Genomic DNA, 21158 nt, shown 5'->3' on the forward strand with positions numbered 1-21158 from the left:
TGCATGTTAGTTGTGTTGGTGCCTGGTGTTCAAAAGCAGGTATGGGTGGGCTTGGATGCCTGATTGGATCAACCGCAGCATTACTTAAAAGAGAGATCTTTTGAAGCAGTTTTCTTAAAAAAATTGCTAGAGGATGCTAAAAACTCTCTTATTTGAACTTTTTCATCTAATATTATTGACTCTTCTTTTCATATGTAATGTTATTTGATGAACAGAATCTGCATACTTTCTATAATCTATCACCGTTTAAAGATTAAATTAATTATGCTAAAACTCAGTCAAATTAGATACCGTTTAACTATTTGATTAACAATGTCCAATTGTTAAGAAATACAATTAGAGCAACGATGTGTTAAGTTATCCAGTTGGCCATGTCTTAAGGACGTGATTAAGGGGAAGTAATGCCACGTGTCAGCACAATCGAAACCTAAAAAAAAAAAAAAAAAAACCGAGGGGAGCCCTGCACGTTTTTCCCTCCAACACGTTCGAAGGAAAGACTGACCAAGAATAGGTGTACGGAGGGCCCGTTCTCTTTGGGGTCCCGCTTGACCAACCACCACACCCACACCCACACCCCCCTGCTTTCTTTCTCTTTCTCTTTCTGTTCTGTGTCTGTTCCTGTTGGTGACAACAACACGACAATTTCTCCCTCCCTCTGTCTCTAATCTGTCAGCAAAAACAAAAAAAATTTAGAAGAAAAAGAAAGAGATCCCATCATCTCCTTTCTCTTTCCAATCCAACAACAACAACCCACGTTTCGATTTCTATACAAGGTACATTTTTTGTGATTTTTGGGAGTTGGGTTTTTTCTTATTTGAAAAATGGATTCTGGGTTTGATTGCTCGATGAGAAATGTTGTTGCTTTTGTGGGTTTGTGTTGGATTTGGTTTCTGGGTTTGATGGTTTGAATTACATTGTTGAGTTTGTGACCAATGTAGGAACCGGTTGGTGCTGATCCGTGTCGGATATGATTCTGTAACTCTGGAATCCATCAGAGGATGACTAACCGAATCACCAATGCGCCTCAGGTATATAAGTTTTGGTTTCATTACAAATGCTGCTTTCCTTTTTCTAATAGCTTTGATCTATATGTATCCACATAAATATTGCACATGCATTTTAATTGTTAGGCAAATTGAAAAGGAAATTTATCGGATTGTTTTGTGTTTCAGGGAGAAGGCGATGCTCCTCCTCCTCCGCCTCCTCCTCCCCCATCTGGTAGCCCTGGCCCACCTGAATCTCAGCCTTCTCGTGGTGGCAACACGGTAATGTCATTTTTATTCAATCATAACATCAGCGTGGATGAAAATGGTTACATTTATACTATCCCTGGTTCGCGTTAACCTGTTATCGGTGTGCTCATCAAAATCTAATTTTCATTTTTATCATTCACCATTACTATGATCGGCTCATATGGAAACTTAGTCCTGTGCTTGGTAGAACCTGTGATGTTACCTCGTGTGCATATATTTCTTGCAGCTAAAATTTCAAGGACAAAGTTTTGTAAAAAGGAATAACAACATATGTTGTTGCACAACCTAAGCTTTTCAACTGACCATTCTAATAGAACTATACCATTTGTGAAAAGACAAGAGCATTCAAGACTAAGTGCTCGTGGATAATTTAGATGCACGAGGGTGAAATAATATCATATGCTATTCATTGTCATGTAATATCATTTTTTTAATCTCTTGGTTAACCAAAGTAAAACTATGCCCTCTGAAGTTAAGATGTTTTGCAGATATTCAAGAGTGGACCGTTATTTATATCATCCAAAGGAATTGGGTGGACGTCCTGGAAGAAAAGATGGTTTATCCTAACTCGCACATCACTTGTTTTCTTCAGAAGTGATCCAGTAAGTAATTATTTGTCCGGTAATAGTGTGTGCATGTGCTTGCATCTGTTCTTCTTGTATACATTATTACTCTCTCTCTCTCTCTCTCTCTCTCGCCCTCTCTCTCCCTCCCTCCCTCCCTCCCTTCCTCCCTCTCGCTCCCTCTCTCTCCCTCTCTCTCCCTCTCTCTCCCTCTCTCTCTCTCTCTCCCCCTCTCCCTCCTAATGTTTCATTTACTATAATTCTACATTGCCAGAGTGCTGCTCTAAAGGGGAGTGAAGTGAACTTGACCCTGGGTGGTATTGACCTCAACAATTCAGGCAGGTTGGCTTGTAATTCTGAATTGTATTTATCTGCTGTTCTGCTCTTGTATTACTGCTAACCTCGCGTCATTTAATTGTACAATTTTTCTAGTGTGGTTGTCAAAGCAGACAAGAAACTCTTGACCGTGCTCTTTCCAGATGGCCGTGATGGACGAGCCTTCACACTTAAGGTGTGCTTTCCTTTTTATCCCTATTATTTCGCTTGGTTGAAAAACTTGAAGTGCTCTTTTTCCTTGGTGGAATTTTTAGATTTACAACTACTTTTTTATAAATAAGAAAGTTAATTTGCGCAAGTCACAACAGTTTCTACCGATAACATCCGCATAAAAGAATATATTCAACTGACTCGGAAAACAAATTCCTCACATAAATCTGTTCGCTTATGGATAAAGATTTTCTGTCAGTAAAATCTTCTGTGTTCAAAGTCCTGTATTCTATGCATGATAAAATTGTCATCCTATAAGGGTGATGATTAATTGTTTTGATGATAATCTGAGTACATTTTTTTCCATATTCCTTTTAAAGAAGGTAAATGTTTGTTGATTATTTGACTTTAGGTCTTATTTGGTGTTATCATATCCTATCATAACCACATTTCAAGCTTGTTGGGACACTACATTAGTTGTGTGGCCAAGTTAGGACTTCAAGGAGGCACTACTTGTTGGGGACACAGCATTGTGGGGCTGAATTCCTTTAACCATTTCATAGAAGTTCATTGATATATTCTTTTGTAAAACACTCTATTTTTGTGGAAAACGTTGAGAAGTTGGTTAAAAAAAGTTGACTTGTGAAATCCTTTTGACCAAAAGTTAGGTATGGAGGTGAAGTTGATCTTGCTATCTTCTGCTGATTTGTTGTGTATTACCTCTTCTGCAGGCTGAAACATTGGAAGATTTACATGAGTGGAAGACTGCACTTGAAAATGCGTTGGTGCAAGCCCCAAGTGGCGGCGGTCATGCTATGGGGCAAAATGGAACGTTAGGGAATGATAAGACTGAGGCTGTTGATGGTTCTGCGGACCAGTGTATGCTCTTCTTATAGTGACTCTCCTTACATACTGTTTAATACTGCACATGTTTATGCCATCTGGTGTACATTTTTCTTTCAGCTGTTTGCATAGTCTCATTGAACCAGTATTTGGTGTTAAATAGTACATTACCTGACAGTCTATTATATCAACTTTATGTGGTATACCAGAAATGAAATTTTGTACGTTTTAAGAAAAATGGAGAAAACTTCAAGTATATTTATTTAACTTAGAGTTCAAGCGCAAACAATATGGTAAGATAGCAAAAGTAGTCAAGTATTGAAATAACTTCAAGCCACTATACAAATTCAATTAGACAGCTGAATACAAAGAGTCGAGTTGTGTTTTTATATGTAGAATGTTTTGCCACATGATATTTAGTGTTGTGGTACTCAGTCTGCATCATGGCTACCCAACCGAGTATAAAATCCTGTCAGATTGTTTAGCTAGTATCTTCAGATACGGATTTTCTTACGATTGGGCCTTGCATTGGATTTTTTTTTTAAACTTTTTCTTGCTATCCTTGTACCGCCTCACTGAAATATTGTTGTTGTCGGTATTTCTTTTACAGCAAAGGATAAGAAGCCAGTGAAATCTACAGTCGTTGGAGTGCCTGTTCTACTGGCCTTGGAAGATGTTGATGGAGCTCCGTCTTTCTTGGAAAAAGCCTTTAGGTTCGTAGAAGAATATGGTGGGTTCTCCATATCTCACTATCAGATGTCATTTCAACTTACCTTGGTGGTTTAATAACATACATATATACAGTCGAGTGCACCAACCCCCAGTTCTTGTAGTATATTGAACATTGTTAATGCCTGCACCGTCTGAGAAGCCTTAATTGGAAGCTAGTCTTTTGATTTGGATGTATTCTTTTAATGCATATCCGTTGCATATGATATGTATTAATGTCTAAGACCTAATAATTTTACATACTTATACTGAAGGCTCTTAAGGGGAAGCTGTCAACTGATGGTACTTGTAATTTGACTATGAGCAATCTTAAGTCTGTGTGACCTCGGCCATCACTGGTTTCGAAATAGATTAATTTCTTTTCTTGTTTGAAATATGTGTCTGATCATTTGATATAATTAGGAGTCAAAGTAGAAGGGATCTTACGACAAGCTGCAGATGTTGAAGATGTTCAAAGTAGAATAAGAGAGTATGAACAGGGTTAGTGTTTCTTTCCCTTTTAATAATATTTGGTGTTCATCAACATTTTTTTTTAAGTTATACATTTATTGTTCAATGGAGCTGTTATGAACTATATAAATACATACATACATACATACATACGTATATATATACACACACCATTTATATATACAGTCCCTTCTATTGAAGGATCCCTCAAATAAGGTTATGGATTATATATCTTCGTATTTTTTTCAACAATCCAAACTGTATATTTTTATTCAGGATTGGCTGTTTTAATTGAAACTCTAGATCTAAATTCAATTTATCACTTGTGGTTTGTGGAGTTGTATAAGTGGAAAAAAATTCTAAATAATGATCCTTTTCGATATCTGAGATATTTTCGGGTTGTGTTTTTATGCATCAGGGAAAACTGAGTTTTCTCCTCAGGAGGACGCACATGTTATTGCTGATTGTGTCAAGGTACTTATTTTTCTCAGTTAAATGTTGATTTCTTCGTGTAGATTATAAAATGTTCTGAAGGTTTTATATTTTCTTTCTTGATGCAAATTTCCAGTATGTCCTCCGGGAGTTGCCATCTCCCCCTGTCCCTGCATCTTGCTGTAATGCACTGTTAGAAGCCTTTCGTAAATCTGGTATGGTACATTTGATTTAAACTATATCATCTGTTACTTTGTACTTTTTCGATTAGTTATGATATTTATTGTGTCGTAAAGTCTGGCTAAGAAACTCTCACATAGAACTGCTGACTCTTTTAACAGTCTCTTAATATCATTTTATAATATGCATCAGTCTTGTCATTCATATTAGGGCCAACCCAAATGAAGCCTCATTTAGCCTAGCTACATTCTTTCTTGGCCTGAAGTCAATCATTAGAGTTTCTATATTCTAACAAGGAAAACAAAGAAAAGAGTAATCGAGCTTCAAGATGTTGGCTCAAAACCCAGGTTACTAAACGGCAATAACGGGGATGGGAGTTTTCCTGGATCTTTTTTGTTTATGTTTTGTGAAATTGGAGTGGAAAGAAAATTACTAATACTATAAAGCTCAGTTCGGTATTTTGTTATTGCCAGATCTTACTTGCTCAGGGAATGTCCATTTTCCCACGTCTCAAAGTTATAGAGAGATCTTTTTCTAGTTAGACTTCTGTCAAGATCAAGAACCATCCCTTCCTATTTGGTTGTCGTCTCAGATAGAGAAAGATAAATTGGAGTTCGTTGTTTACACAAAAGTTCCTGGAGTTTGACTTATGCCTAAATGTCAATGGGTGTTTCCTGAGAGGGGAAGTTTTATATTGTCAAGCGCTTCAGTTTGGCCTTTGGGTCTATGTGTGTCTGTCTTCTACACAACATTTGAGTGTTAAATAAATGTTACTGTTGTTCTAATTCCTTAATACAAATTTCCCAATGATTAGGTATAGGTAATGATCGTGGTGGTAGAGTCAATGCTATGCGCACAACAATATGTGATACATTCCCAGAGCCAAATCGCCGTTTACTGCAAAGGTTAGTTTTATGTTACTTCGTTATCTGAGTTTTGGTTTAGTTCCGTTTTGTGTACGAGTGTGTTTTGCACGTGCAGTTATCTTCTTTTTTTTCCGTGTTTGATTGAATAGATTATTGCTTTCGTTTGTTAATTATTTGACATTTAGATTGTTTTCCTCGTTTCTTTAAGTATCAAGCGTCTCCTGTAAAGAAGTTTTAACATGCTTGTGCAGTGCGAATTATAGTGCTAGAGAAGGTTACTATAAATAATTTTCTTTTAGCGAGACTCCTTAGCTGTAGTTAAGCCATTTGTTTGCATAAACTTCAGTTATCTCCTACTTGGACACCAGTTTTGGAGATTTCCATTTTGTTCCCTGCATTATCTCTCTTTCTTTACTATCTTGCATTCACATAATGTCCGGTTATACTTTGTCAAATTCAATTTGTATCCTTTTCCGGTTCAGAATTCTTTTGATGATGCAAAGTGTGGCTGCTCAGAAAGCTGTGAACCGAATGAGCTGCTCTGCTGTGGCAGCTTGTATGGCTCCTTTACTTCTTCGTCCACTCTTAGCTGGGGATTGTGAAGTTGACAATGATTTTGATGTGGGGGGTGATGGTTCTGTTCAACTATTGCAAGCTGCTGCTGCCGCTAATCATGCTCAAGCGATTGTTATAACTTTGTTGGAGGAGTATAATCACATATTTGGGGTACACTACAACAATACTTTTACCTTTTACCATTACTTTAATGATAACACTTTCTACTTTGTGCTGGTTTTGAGCTGCGAGTATATTCTATTCAGTGTTGTTTTTCACAAAAGTTTATCGACTAGCTCACTCTAGAATTATTTCACATCAATAGTTTGGACCCCAGATTTCTGTTTAGTTATGATGTTGAGAATATTTCATAATTAGGAAGTTGAACCGAGTTGGTTCTTTCTCCATGTATTTGCAGGAAGGTGGTCCCCTGTCCCCGGAACTATACAGTGACACAGAAGATAGTGAAAGTGAGACTGAGGGGGCAACTGATGATGATGATTACTATGAAGATGATGAAACTGATGCAGGAACAGAGGATGAAGAAGCTGAACTTGTTTCTGATGGAGATGGAACATTTAGTGAGAGTGGTGAATCTGAATACAATGATCTGCATGATAATAAGGCATGTTACATACTTAGTCCTTCAATAGATTAGTGCCAGACCTTGTGGTCGAGATTTGGTGCTTTCAAGTTGGTTAAATTATTAGTGCCAGACATTAACATTAGCATTCTGCTTTTTGTTCTTGTCTTACTGTTTGTTGCTTGTCCGTTGCCAGAAAAACTTGGAGATTCGTGTATAACATATTCACTCTTTGCAGGATGGTGACGGTTTAAGACCAGGCATGAAGTCTCCTCATGGAGGCAACGACGGTAAAGCTCACGAGAAGTTGTCATCAAGCTCAACTAAAATATTGCAGCCTCAACCTGCTTTAGAGAGCAGTGAGAATAAACTGAGTTCAAGCAAAACTAATACGCCAGTGCAGGCTAGCGAGTCTGCTGTAGTAGAAGAGGTTTCTAGAGAAATAAGTTCACGGCAACAGCCACCCGATCATGTTCTTCCATCCCTATCTATTCAAAAATCTTCATCTATATCCAATGGATCTGGGCATGTTAGGAATCGTACTGGTTGGGGACGTATGGCTGTAAGTCTATGTTTACTGGACTGGTGATACAGTCTTTTGCTTATTAGGCCTTTCATCATTATCTATACCTTCCTAGATTATGTTATCTGGGAAGGGACTTGCAATTTTCCCATAAACCGTCTCCAATTCAGAGAGTTTTTGTTAATTGAGTTTCGTTTTTTCCTTTGGCGGGTGGGGGGATTTCTGGTTCAGGCAAGGAAGAACCTTTCCATGGAATCCATTGATTACAGCCTTGAGGAAGAGTAAGTGATGCAAATTCCATCTCTGAAGAGTTTCTTTCCCTCATAGAGATTTGCCTATAATCTTTTTCATTGTCAGTGGATGCCCTGCATTGCACACTTCATACATACAGGCTCACGCGTCCACATGAGCATGCATCAGTAGTACATTTTTTTCCAAAGTGTATCAGTGTTTTACTTTCTCAAGATGATCCATTAGTGTTAACGTTTAGGATGCAGTGAACTTCCAATTTTTGAAGCTTCTCTTCGCATCATTGTTTTGTTCTAACATCTAATTTTTCCTCCTGTATAAAGGGCTGAAATCCAGAATCTCGAGAGGACTAAATCTGAGTTAGAAAACAGAATTGCAGAAGAGGTATCTCACTATCCAATTACACCGTATCAAGTTGTTTGGAATTGTTAAGTTAGTTGTCAGTTTCCTTTACAGGTTGAAGGGAATGCTGCTCTACAAGCAAGTCTGGAGAGAGAGAAGACGGCCTTGCGTGAGCGTCGCCTAGCTCTCAAGCAAGATGTAAATTCCATACTGAGAGAACAATTTTTCTTATTTATCTAAACACGCTTCTGCATCCGTAGAATATAATGCTAGTTCGATTATTATTAATGGTTATTAAGTGATTAACCAAGATGAGTGAAGTTAATACTGATATTGGGCATTAAACGTCCTTGTAGGTGGCGAGACTACAGGAACAGTTACAGAAGGAGAAGGATTTAACAGCAGCTCTCGAAGCAGGACTAAAAATGTCGGGGGGATGTGTGCCCAATTTAGCCACAGTTGATGAAAAAGTTAGTATTGTGCCCTTAAATTGTTATGGCATAAGAGCTTTTATCATGCAACAAAATATTAACTTGCATATGTGCTATATAGACAAGGGCAGATCTTATTGAAATAGCTCAGGCAGAAGAGAATGTTTCCAACTTGAAGAAGAAGGTTGATGATCTAGGCGTGCAGCTTAATCAACAACGTGAAAGAAACCGTGGCTCTATGTCTGATGCTTCCATTCCATCCCGAAATAGTGGTGATCATCAAGCAAAACAGTGAGATCTTTTGTTATTTCGTGATGCTTTCTTGTTAGATCATTCTTCTATGTTTGTCAAAGAGAGTTCGTGATATGTGGTTATAACAATTAATGCTTACAAGTCTTCGAATGCAAGTTACATGAATGCAGAAATAGTTTTCCTTTGATGACTCAATGGCACTTTCTTTTTCCCCTTTTCTGTCATTTTTAGGCACACAACAGATAGACAGAAGGACAGTGAAAACATAGTCCCTTCCCATTTCGAATCGTCAAGAAGCAAGGTACATTTATTTTGACATTTGAGATATCAACATGAATAAATGTCGTGGTTAACTTATTTTTTGTATTATTTTGGTCTTGCAACCGGTCCAATTATGTTTTAGCTAAACTGAGCCTTTAAAAGCAGATGTGGGCGTAGTCACATTGGCCAGAGCAGATGTGTTCCCACCTATGCACCCGAGTCCGAATTTCCTCTCTGCAAAGTAGAATAGAAAAGGAAATTAAGCCTTTATAAAACTTGTAGGATGAACTTAGCGAGCAGTTTGTGCTAAAGTGGATTCGTTAAAGGAATAACTATGTTTGAACTAATATCTGGGTATGTTCAACAGGATACTCATCAAGATGGAACGGAAAATGTGAATGGAAAGAAAACAGATGCAACAAACAAAAGCAACTCTCGGTCTGTTGCGCCGCCAGCTGATTCTTCTGCAATAGAGACAGTGGTAGCCAAGCCTACAGCTTCAACCAACTCCAAGAAAGGCGGTGGGGTTGAGGTAAGATCGATCATATTAGTTCTGGTTCAATAAAATTTTAACCAGATTACCATTAAAATGAAGATTCGCTTTCCACATTGCACATATGCATTCTGTCTTTCGTTTTGATGATGTCGATTACTATTATGGATTGCAACTTGGATTAATGGGGGGAGGATTACAACGCGGATTGAAAGGACTAGAAAACGTCTATGTTTCTACTTGTTGCTTTGTATTTTTACTAATGCTTGCTTGCTGAGCTGATTTATTTGTGTGATTAGATAGAAGGGTAGAAATAGTTACATACCTCTGTCTGTGGCATAACAGGGAGGTAATTCCGCAACTTCAGCAATAACAAAGTTGACATCACGACTGAATTTATTGAAGGAGCGGCGGAGCCAAATAGCAAATGAGATTCAAGGCCGCGGTCCTGCTCAAAGTTTGGATAAAAGTCAGTCGCTCCAATACGACAAGAGTTATGAAACCTCGGAAAAGCCAGAGAAACTTAGGAAGGCGGAGAGTCATTCGGAGAGAGGAGGAAAGAGATCAGAAAGCCAACAGCAGCAGCATAACCTGGACAGAGGAAAATCAGAAAGCCATTTATCTGTATCCGTGGAGAAGGGTCGACTTGTAGAGGGTGGTAAACGGAAAACTTCTCCGAGGACGGACAGCAGATGATAACAAAAGTTTTTGTTCCGTGAAGGACGAGAGGGATGTGTGTACAGATGAAGCATTTCCTTGTTGTAAAACTGATTTATTTGCAACCCCAAACTGTTCATTTATGCTGGCAGGCACACCCAAATTGCTCAGTTATTTGCGGGCGTTGCATCTGTATGGATGAATGAATATGCAATTTTTGTTCCAGTTGCTTAGGATATATATGCTCATAAATTTTGAACACAAGTTGAAGTTTCTGGGTCTCAGTGTTGAACTTGATATCAAATGATTTTACAAAGTAAGTTCGTTATCCATATTCCAAAAAAGTCATCATGCAATCGCCCATTGCTGAAATATCGTCATGACTCATATTAGGGGGAGGGGAGAGAGTTCGAACTATTACAATAATTTAGAGAGAGAGTTTCAAATCCAGAACACTAGATAGGACCTTAACATCCAATCTATCTTGGAACTATTTTTTTTTTTAATATTGGAACTATTTTAACATCATATATAAGTGAAACTTCAATAAAAAACAGTAAAATATAGACCTATGAAATTACATTATTACCCATCATTTTTGTCAGTAAAATATAGACCTATGAAATTACATTATTACCCATCATTTTTGTTTGTGGGTTAGAAAACTAAGTAATCGTTTCACCCTCATTTGATTGATAAAGAAGATATTCTCATGGTCGAAAAAGGAAAAATAATAATAATATTCATGGTGATTATTTTTCATCATCGTCATTGATCGGATCCCAACTCTCAATAGTCCTTAAGCACCTTCCTGATCTGCTCAAGCGTCACAAACAGCACCACAGTGAATGGCCCCTGCCTCGAAATCGTAGGGATGAAGCCCTTGTAAAGGGCCATGGGCCCCTCCGCCCTCACAGTCTTTAGGGCACAGTCCAGGGCCCCAGTGTACGGCGGGTCCCGCCCGGCTTCCACCTTCATGTTCATAACCCTAGTCTTAATCACGTCGATCGGATTCGAGGCCACGGAGGCCACAAACCCCGCCGCGAAACTCGCGGTCACGTGCGTCCCGAGGCCGTCCTTCATCAAGTGCCTATCGAGAATGGCCTCCTTGAACTGGTCGTACGACGCCAGCTGCGACGCCGTCACGATCATCGCGCGGTTTACCGTAAGGCTGGACCCGCGCCACAGGCTAAGAACCCCTTCGCTCCTCGCCATCTTCGTAATCGCGTCGATCACGTTCTTGTAGCCACGGCCGCCAGCCTGCATCCGGACCATGGCCACGTCGGCGGGGTTTCCGACGGCAGCACCAACTCCACCGGCGACGAGTCCAGCGAGAATTTTTCGGGGCAGGGGCAGGTTCCCGGAGTTCGAGTCTGCCCATCTGACTTTCAAAATTTCGTAGAGGCCCATTCGGGTGGTGGAGTAGAGAGTCTGGCGGAGGACGGTGGCGGAGACTCCAGAGAACAACGCCTTAACGCCTTCGGTCTGAAAAATTTTGACTCCGACCGAGATTGGACCGGCACGTGCGGCGGCGGCCGGCGGAGGCGGGGCAACCAGGGTGGCAGAATGGGAATGAAAAGCAAAAGCAGGGCGGAGATTGTGGATGCGCTGGGGGGCGGCGGCCCGGGCGGGGTTGTTCTCGCCCTGGAGCTGCATACGGACCTTGATAAGATCCAGCGGGTGGGTGGAGCAGCCGGCGACAATGGAAGCGACGCCTCCCTCGACAAATCCTTTGATACCCATTTGCTCAAGTAAATCAAAGGTCGAATCTTGGGGGGTTTTTTCCCTTTTTTTGGGATCGTCCGTTAGAAAAAGAATGAAAGAATTGAAAAAATTGGATCAAAACTAAATTGGGGGGAGAGGGGTTTTCAGGAGGACCAATTAGGGTTCATGTCACTGGTGATCAAGAGGTGGGAGTGGAGGGCAAAGGCAATGGAGGAGGAGTGAGGGACGTTGGGCCTCTGAGACATATGCTGTATGTATCTGCCAATGTGCTGAGTCCGAATGGTTGAGTTGGAGGCTGAGGGAGTAGAGGCTGTAGTTATATAGTGGGAATTGGAGAGTAGCAACAACTGCAAGGAAAGAAAGTGGGAAGGAGGGGGGAACGAGGATGCGAGATGCGCCGCGGGCCGCGCCTAGTGAACATTGGTGAGAGTGATACGACGCGGTTATAGATTGATTGATTGCAGGGACCCTTTTGCCTTAGATCTAGCGACCTCTAATTTTCCGCTTATTATCTTAATACCCCCTCAATGATAGGGACTTACCCGCTGAGTTTACAACCGTCTAGAGCAATTTTACAGCTTAATTGCTCCGACTCTTCCTCATACGCTGTCTCCTTCCCTCAACTTTGTCTATTGACTCGTTAATTTTGTACTATGGGATACTCGATTTTTCGTTCGTATGTTATTAATATTTGGTATATTGGTACCGTCCATTTAATCTATATATAAATTGTGGTTACTTATTGTTCGATTTTAATGCAATAGTATGTGGTTTAAACTTTTGTTGTACTTTGTCCTCAGCCGTTGAATTAAGATAGAATAATGGGTGATCAAGATCAATGTTGGGGGAACGTTACTCCCATATCCACGATATTTTTGAAAATCAGTCAATTTCCTCAATATTTTCAAGAAATATCTAGTGTTTACAAACAATTTGCAAAAAGTTTGCAGGAAATATCCATGAGTCTATGCATTCTTTATTTTTTTTAAATTTCTTTCTTTATGGTATTAGTTTACGTCAATAAAACTTGTGCAGCTTTCATGACAAAAATTTCAATTAAATTATGTATAATTTAATTTTTCTAGTGAAATGCTTTATTTTATTACTTGTCATTATAAGCAAGTTTTTCTTCTCACATATCACATACTTATTGTTTACACAGTATATAATCATTAATTTTTTTTATTCATATGTGTGTTGTGGCTTCATATGACATTCCTTAAAAAATAATTTTAAATATCCGTGTTTTTGAGCAAATTTCCATCATTTCCATCGAAGACAATCGATATCAATATACAATATATCCATTGATATTTCTACAAATCTGCCTATTGATATTTCCACTGATATTTTAAACACTGATCACAATTTCTTTGGAGCCTGGAGTCTAGGAGAACAAGACTCTTGATATATTATTTCAATATCATGAATACTACATTTGCATTACCTCTCTAATAAAAATGAAGGCCCGCCAATACAGATAGGTCGTCATGCCAATTAGAGAGGTAGTGTAAATGTAATATAGAAAATGTAGTTTTTTTTTTTTTTTTAAGTACATTGATATTTTTACACTAAGGGCAGGGGGAGTTCGGTTGAGCCACACAATGGGCAGCCTAGACATCCCACTTCCAAGTGAAGAGGAATACCACAAAACCGTAGTTCTGAATAGGGGTGCAACTCGGGTAGGTTGGGCAAGTTGAAAGGTTAACCCAATCCTAACCCAACTTTTACAATTCGGGATCGGGTTTGGGTTGAGTTTTAATCAGATTCATTTGGGTTCAGGTTTAATCGGGTTCGGGTTGCCCAACTTTTTCAAGTTTTAATCGAGTTCATGCAAAGTTTGAATTAAAATACAAGAAATACCAAAGCAAGTACCCAACTCAAGTCTTTTCCTTTGAAAGTCAATATAATAGGAATTCCTATTAAATATGGGAATTGTTATTGGCACTCCTAAAATCTCATTTGACACTCCAAACTTTATATAATTAGAAAGAAAAATATGCTTGTGAGGAGTGTAGAATGAGATTTTTGAAGTGATAATAACAGTTTCCTTAAATATATAGAACAAAACAAAATAGTTACATGCTAGCATGCTGCTGATCTCACTTCAGCCTTTGTGATTCCATACATATCTTATTTTCTCTGTACTGGTGATGTGTGCTTATACTTGGTTCTGAATTTTGTAGCTTGTCACGGCTAACGGTTGTAAGAACATGACAAACGTTCCTCGGGAAATATGGGAGATTGAAGCAGTAATGGCAGGGGCGCCATGGCCACTTGATAAATGACTTTGATGTGCTCTCCAAGAGCTTTGAATTCTGCAATTTATCACAGAAAGAAGAAGGAGATACTTATATATGATATATAATCACAGAAGCACATAATAATTGATATGGGCTATTGTCGGGTTTGGTTAATCGGATTGGGTTGGATTGGGAATGGACAGACAAATGATCAACCCAATCAATGAACGGGTTCAAATTGAATTAGGTTCGGACGGGTTATAACTAAAAAAAAAAAATCTATTTGTTTAAGTTTAAAATCAGGTTGGACATGGACAAGTTCGGATGGTCCAACCAAGTTGCACCTGAGTAGCTAGAAAATGTAGTTGGCGTGACAAAAATATTGACAATGGAGAGATGTGAGATAGAGAGAGAAAGTCTTGGTAGTGTGATAGTATTGCAAAATTGGGGGGTAAATTGATTGATAATTTCCATAGGGTTGTTGGGGCATTTAGTTACTTAAGCCCTAACTTTCTTCTCTTAAAGGAATTTTATTGGGTATTTAATAAGCCGGCTTGACTTCCAAGCATGGCAACGCATCAAACCAAAGGTTAACCCTATGGCAGCCGTCAGGACTAAGTCTGTCCCAGCAACCTTTTAGGGCTCGGTCTTTCAACCTCTGACAATTTCACACGTTATTTTTAATTTCAAAACAGAATACTCCTCGTCTTCTGGACGAGTTTTCAAAGCATCTACCCGCCGCGATAGACTTGGAGTAATTGAAACCACGTGATATTGCGTATTGTATTATGCGTGCATATGTATTTTAAAGAATTATAAGTATGTCGATCCAAATTCGATTCATTTTCCATATTCTCACTTTATTATTCTCAAGTATTATATAGGAAGGTTCGACAAAAAAAAGAAGTATTATATAGGAAGATATTACCCTCAAGTATCATGAATTTCGCACTTTACTATTTTTAGCTTTTTTCGTCTCAGTTTCATACCTAAACTTTGATTTTCTAACACTTTAATACTTATGTTAGGCTTTCCGTCAAGTTATTCCTTAAGTGATGTCATGACATAATTTTTGGTCCACCATGTCTTCCAAGAATTAGCACTCAGACACTGTGGCTTGAATTTACAAGAGAATCTCTCATTTAAATGGCAAATATGGTTGGCCAACGTTATATCACGTCATCATTTAATGGAGAATTTGACGGAAAGCCTAATGAAAGTATTAAAGTGTCAGAAAAATAAAGTTTAGGTATGAAACTATGACGAAGAGAACTAAAGGTAGTAAAGTGCGAATTTCTCAATACTTGATGGAAGTGAATGAGAATTTCCCAATAAAAAAAGTCCCCCTTCACAGATAATGGTTTACTGCAGTAGTGGAAAATAATCATGTTTAAGCACCCTTATGCAGGTTCGATCCTCATCAATCCCATTTTCTACTAACGTTATCGTTTGTCAAAAGAAAAAAGTCTCCCTTCAAAATGTCAACCTTGTAAAAAGCCAATCAAATTGGAGACATTTAATTAGTTTGAATTTCATGACGGTTATTTCAATTTTCATTCATAACATATCGTATTCAATTTTTGTAAGAACACATCGTAATCTTTTTAGTCAGAATCAGATGAATGAACAATGTCTAATTTGGCAAGTATGATCCTTTAATTGAATGATTCAAATAGTGAGATTGTAGCCTCATATATTACTGTTTAATTTACTATTTGAAGGATTGGAGAGTTGTTGATAATTGTAATGTCAGTGAAAGGGAATCAATTTGAGGTCCTAAAGTAGCTCAAAAGGGCAACAAATTTTCATTTGGTAGATTTCCATTCTAATGTTTTATTTCTTAAACAATCATTTTCGAATTAAAATACTAGAAGCACTATAATAAACCTGCAAAATTCTTTTTGTTTTATATTCTATATAATATGCCAATAATTTATTTTATAAAACATTACCAGACAGAACATTTACCAAAAAAGTGACTTTCAAAAACAGTTGCTCTTCTTGGACAACCAAAATTGTGTTGGTTTGATTCGTGGAGTCTAACTTAGCATTGATATCACTCAATACTACGGTTTAGTAAGAACTGTAATATTCTTCTTTACTTGTAAGCAAGAGGTCTTAGGTTTGATTTTCACCAATCCGTTGATAGAAATCGTGACCATCACATTCACCGTGCAACTCTCTTTAATGTAAATAATATCGTTTGATAAAAATATGGGAAGTGTTATTGGCACTCCAAAAATCTCATTCTACACTCTTCGCAAGTGTTTTTTTCTTTCCAAATATAAAAAGTTTGAAATGTAGAATAAGATTTTTGGAGTGCCAATAACAATTCCTATATATATATATATCTTTATCTTAACATTGATAAACTACATAACTGGTATAATATTTGAATAATACGTAAGTTAATATTGGATAACTTTGCTAAAAATTTACTTTGAAAAATTCAGCAACTTTTTTTAATTATTAAATTTATGTATATTCAAAATATGTTAAAAATACGTTAATTTTATATATACTAGCATATGGGCACATATAAAGTGTGTGAGAAAATTTTTTATTTTTGTTTTTGAAATAGAAGGAGAGAGGAAAAGAGTGATAGAGAATGTGGAAGTGTGAAGTTTTATTTATTTTTTTTTAATTTTTTAAATTAGAGATATGTTAGGATTACATGTAGGTAAGGCTTTGGAAAAAAAAATAGCAAAATTTGGTTGTGTGAAATTACATTTCTGCCTCATATTTCTTATTCATGTTCTGTTTTAATTAGAGGGTTAAATTGGTGATTTCATAGGGTTTTGGTTGACAATGAGTGTTTTATTAATTAGTAGAGATTATTATTTTTATTTTAAATTTATATGTATTATTGAAAATGTGTGAAATAACATGTATTAAATGTAAAAAGTACTCACGTACGTGTTTAATACATGTATTAAAATACGTGGTACACATATTATATGTAAATACATGTATAATACGTAAATTTACTAGAGCATACTCTTAATGTCAAATATTGGGACTGTTTGGCCCATTTGAGTTTGAAAATTGTGGTGAGTCATTTGGTTTAGACAAAATAATTCATGTCTCTGAGAAGTATTTGGTGTGAAGTTGAACAAATGATCCCTGTAGTTCACATTAGATTCGATCAACCATTGACATCACAAAGAAGTTGAAACTCTATCAACTCGTTCATCTTTAGCTAGTTACTATTTTTAGTTTTATTCTTATTTGACTTTATGAGAAAAGTTGACCTTCCACCATAAGCTCGAAATTATTTAGATTAATAGGCAAGACTTATCTTCCCTTCTCCACTCGATACATAATTCATACTCTCAAGTCTCAACGCTTAATATATGTTTTTTCTTTTTACCCTAACCTCCTCCATATGTGAAGCATCTTGCACAGCAGCCTCAGGTTAAAAAGCATGGGTCCCCAAGCACTCATGGTCGCATACTCAGTCGTGTGGCTGCCACAAAATAATGGAGGGGATCCGGAATAAGAACCTAACCTGACCTCCACGAAAGTGAAGTTTCATGCATTCATCATCACCCAACACTTTCGGTAGTTTTCTTTATGTGCATTCCTACTTGAGAGAATATTACACACATGTTCAGACCGATAACAATATCAGCATTAAACAAGGTTTGAGTTTTTTTTTTTTTTTTTTTTTTTTTTTTTTTTTTTTTTTATAAATAAAAAAAACAAATGATATTATATACACTAAAGGGGTGGGGGAGTGAGCTAAGCCTCACAATGAGTTAGCAATAATGTGATTCAAATTCGCCTTTGGTAAGAAACAAATCTACGATCTCTCACTTCCAAGTGAAGAGAAATACCACTTAACCGTAGTACTAAATGGAAAAAACGTTTGAGTTTTTATCATAAAATTAATTGACAAGATGAATAGTAGTCTGACTGCTTATAAACAAATGCGATGTCTATTCTCTGATGTGGGACTCATGACACTCTCAAAACGCCCCCTTACGTGTGACGAATTTTCAAACCTATCACGTGACAAGAGAAATCGGGTGACGTAAGCACCTGTAGCCATTGAGTTTCACACATGAGAAATGAGACAATATGCTCTAATACCATGAAAAAAATTTAAGGTTCCATAAAAAAACCTCTTCGCTTTTGAATCACCAATTACTAATTATTTTTCAATTTAATTACACTAACAATAAAACCATCGAAAGTTAAACTGAAACTGTGAAAATCACTACTCATATAACTCTTACGTTTCATCACTTGACCAACTGGATTCCCAGACTAAAGTTTTGAGGTCATCCATTTGGCGTGCTTGATAAATAGAGAGGAACGAGTAACCGATGGGCACAAGACATCCACCCAAAAAAGATATCTAAGGATTTCAATTTCTGTGGTCAACCACTTAATAGGGAATAAAATCTCACTAGAATTTCGGTGGACGTAATTGAAGCTTCATATCATTTGGGAAAGAAAGTTGGCAGGGGAGGTAACAACTGAGGGAGCAAGGAACTTATCTAGAAGGTTAAGCACTAATTCTGGATCTAATTTGGGATTTACCAGTAAATTGTTCAATAAAAAGTTGCTTCCGCTCTTCTCTTTAACCTTCTGCACCCCACTAATTTATTCAGTCTATTGGTTTTCATTTAAACTTTTTTGTTTTAGCAATTTGTGTATAACATGGCATACTGTAATACCCTGAAATTTTAAATATATGAATTAAATATTCATAATTATGAATGCGTAGAGAAAATCGAAAATAAATCAATTTATGGTTATGGAAATAGAATGGGAAATTATTACAATTAATGTAATTGTATTATTGAGCTTTTATTTGATTTTTCAAGAATTTATAATAATTGATGTGGGTTAAGTTTTAAATTAAACTAGTTACGAGGTTTAAAGTTGGAAAATTAATTATCTAAAATCCATAGACCTCTCGAGGTCACAATTTATATTTTTTGAAGAGAGCTCGATCTCACGAACACGTAGGCGTAAACCATTCGTGAAACGGAGTTATAACGAAGAAGTTATTAACGTTTAAAGTTAGGGATATTTTAGTAATTTTATTTCATTTTAGAAGGCTCCAGAAAATTGGAGCCAATGTGTTGTGCCACATGTGTGGCTGAGATGGAAAAAAAAGGGGAATGAACGGGTGTGATGAAAAGAAAAGGTTAGAAAGGAGGAGAAAAGGGGGGACCAATGGGGGAGAAGAATCGGGAGGGAAAGGAGAGAAAGAGGGAAGCATGGGGAAACCAGGTTTTTCCCCAACCCGTGACTCGACCCGGCCACCTTCTGAATTTCCGGCCACCTTTGACGACGGCAAAGGTGTCAAAATGACACTCATGTCGTTACCATTCGATCTCCCTCTTAATTTCTCTCTAAAACAGTCAAATTTGGGGTTCAAATTTTATGTAAAACCCTCAAAGGAGGGTGCGGCGGTTTCACCAATTATGAAGCTAACTCCTCCAACTACTACTACCAAAACAATCTCCTCAAACCCAGGAACAGAGCTCATGCATTGGTTGGGGCGTCGGAGTTGGTTTGGAGTTGAATCAATAACACCAAAAAACAAGGATTCCAGCGGTTCGTGGCCAAATTGAGGTGTTTCCCGGCCAAATTGGACTTGGCCGCAGGTATAAAGTTTGCTCAACTCCTTGAGATCTTCAATTCTGTAATTTTTGAGAAATTTTAGATATAGTTGAGTTTTCCGGCGAGCTGGGGTGGCCGACCGCCACCCGTGACGACGCACGGCAAGGGAGCCGACATTGTGTTTTGATGCGAATTTCGTTATTATAATTATGCTTCTAAGACCTAATCTGCTGTGGTTTAAATGTCAATACAATTGTGGTATATGTGGGACTAAATGAATATATTTGGGTTTGGTTTGCATTTATGAAAATTTGATTGATCCCTATTTAGGGTACGTAGGCAGTCTAACGAGACGTTAGATGCAGTCATAAAATGAGTGAGATTAAATACTTTGAGAATAAATAATTAGAATGAGATTTGATCTATAAAGGAAGGTGGTGACAAAGTGTGAAAAGAAATAGTGCATTTGATATAGAAATTGTGATTGTGGACCATGGATCGAAACAAGACCTATAAGTAAAGAAACACGATAAGTGGTAGCTAATTAATCAAGGTAAATCTTTTGTTGAACGATTGTGCTAAGAGAAGAGAGTTTGGGTTAATAACTTGAGTTTCATCCTCATGCTTTGATAATTAAATGTTGGTTATAAATTTATTGTGAGGGTTCATGAAATTAAAGTGTTTAATTGGGGATTAATAGTATGTTAACTAAACAAGAGTTTAGTCCAGCCCTATCACCAATATACTTATTTTCCCGAAATAAAACAAATATTTCAGGGTCGGGGCGTGACACATACCGTCATGGTAGTATTTCGTGTTATTAGTACAAGATTATGTGGAGAGTAACAAACATATTCTTTATATTATTATAGGGGATGTCATGGTGCATTTGATGCCATATAAGTCATTCTACTACTTGTTTTGGGGTTTTAATATTCACTTGGAGAGATTAGGGGTGTTTTTCGAAAGGACCGGATTGAAAACCAAATTTCCAATTTTCGGTCCGAAATTTCGGAATTGGATTGGAACACAATTTTTAAGTTTGGAATTTTCAGAAATTTTAGAAGCGGAGTAATCTAAAAAATTTAGGAACATAATTTGAAAATTCATATGTTTTTAAAAGTTTTTGAATATTCTCTGTCTTTTTATTACATGTAATTTATTAAATGTAAGTTATTTGGTGGTATATTAATATAACCATCTATTTTATCATATTTTGTTCACTAAGTGTTTGCCTTATTTGTCACATCCCGGTCCGGGGTGGATCACTTCCCGGACCCGCTCCACCACCGTAGCACGATATTGTCCGCTTTGGGCTTACCATTCCCTCACAGTTTTGTTTTTGGGAACTCACGAGCAACTTCTCAGTGGGTCACCCATCATGGGATTGCTCTAGCCCTCTTGTCGCTTAACTTCGGAGTTCCTAAGGAACCCGAAGCCAATGAGCTCCCAAAAGGCCTCGTGC

General features: G+C 37.5%; 2 protein-coding genes across 2 annotated transcripts; one reads left to right on the forward strand and one right to left on the reverse strand.

Annotated features, from left to right (window-relative positions):
* Nucleotides 1-639: 639 nt before the first annotated feature.
* On the forward strand, nt 640-10464 carry LOC137717386 (rho GTPase-activating protein REN1-like). The gene is made up of 23 exons (XM_068456749.1): nt 640-773; nt 939-1028; nt 1173-1265; nt 1742-1855; nt 2091-2158; nt 2249-2327; nt 3034-3181; nt 3756-3875; nt 4277-4354; nt 4743-4798; nt 4893-4971; nt 5751-5841; nt 6285-6528; nt 6776-6982; nt 7179-7502; nt 7695-7744; nt 8036-8096; nt 8169-8252; nt 8411-8524; nt 8607-8776; nt 8969-9038; nt 9366-9530; nt 9837-10464. Exons 2-23 carry the CDS (start codon nt 999-1001, stop codon nt 10185-10187), a joined length of 2796 nt encoding a protein of 931 aa, XP_068312850.1. The 5' UTR covers nt 640-773; nt 939-998; the 3' UTR covers nt 10188-10464.
* Nucleotides 10465-10834: 370 nt separating this feature from the next.
* On the reverse strand, nt 10835-12355 carry LOC137717387 (mitochondrial uncoupling protein 5-like). The gene has a single exon (XM_068456750.1). It carries the CDS (start codon nt 11889-11891, stop codon nt 10938-10940), a length of 954 nt encoding a protein of 317 aa, XP_068312851.1. The 5' UTR covers nt 11892-12355; the 3' UTR covers nt 10835-10937.
* Between the last annotated feature and the right edge of the window lie 8803 nt (nt 12356-21158).

The sequence above is a fragment of the Pyrus communis genome, chromosome 15 (genome assembly GCF_963583255.1).
Source record: "Pyrus communis chromosome 15, drPyrComm1.1, whole genome shotgun sequence".
NCBI classification, from domain to species: domain Eukaryota; kingdom Viridiplantae; phylum Streptophyta; class Magnoliopsida; order Rosales; family Rosaceae; genus Pyrus; species Pyrus communis.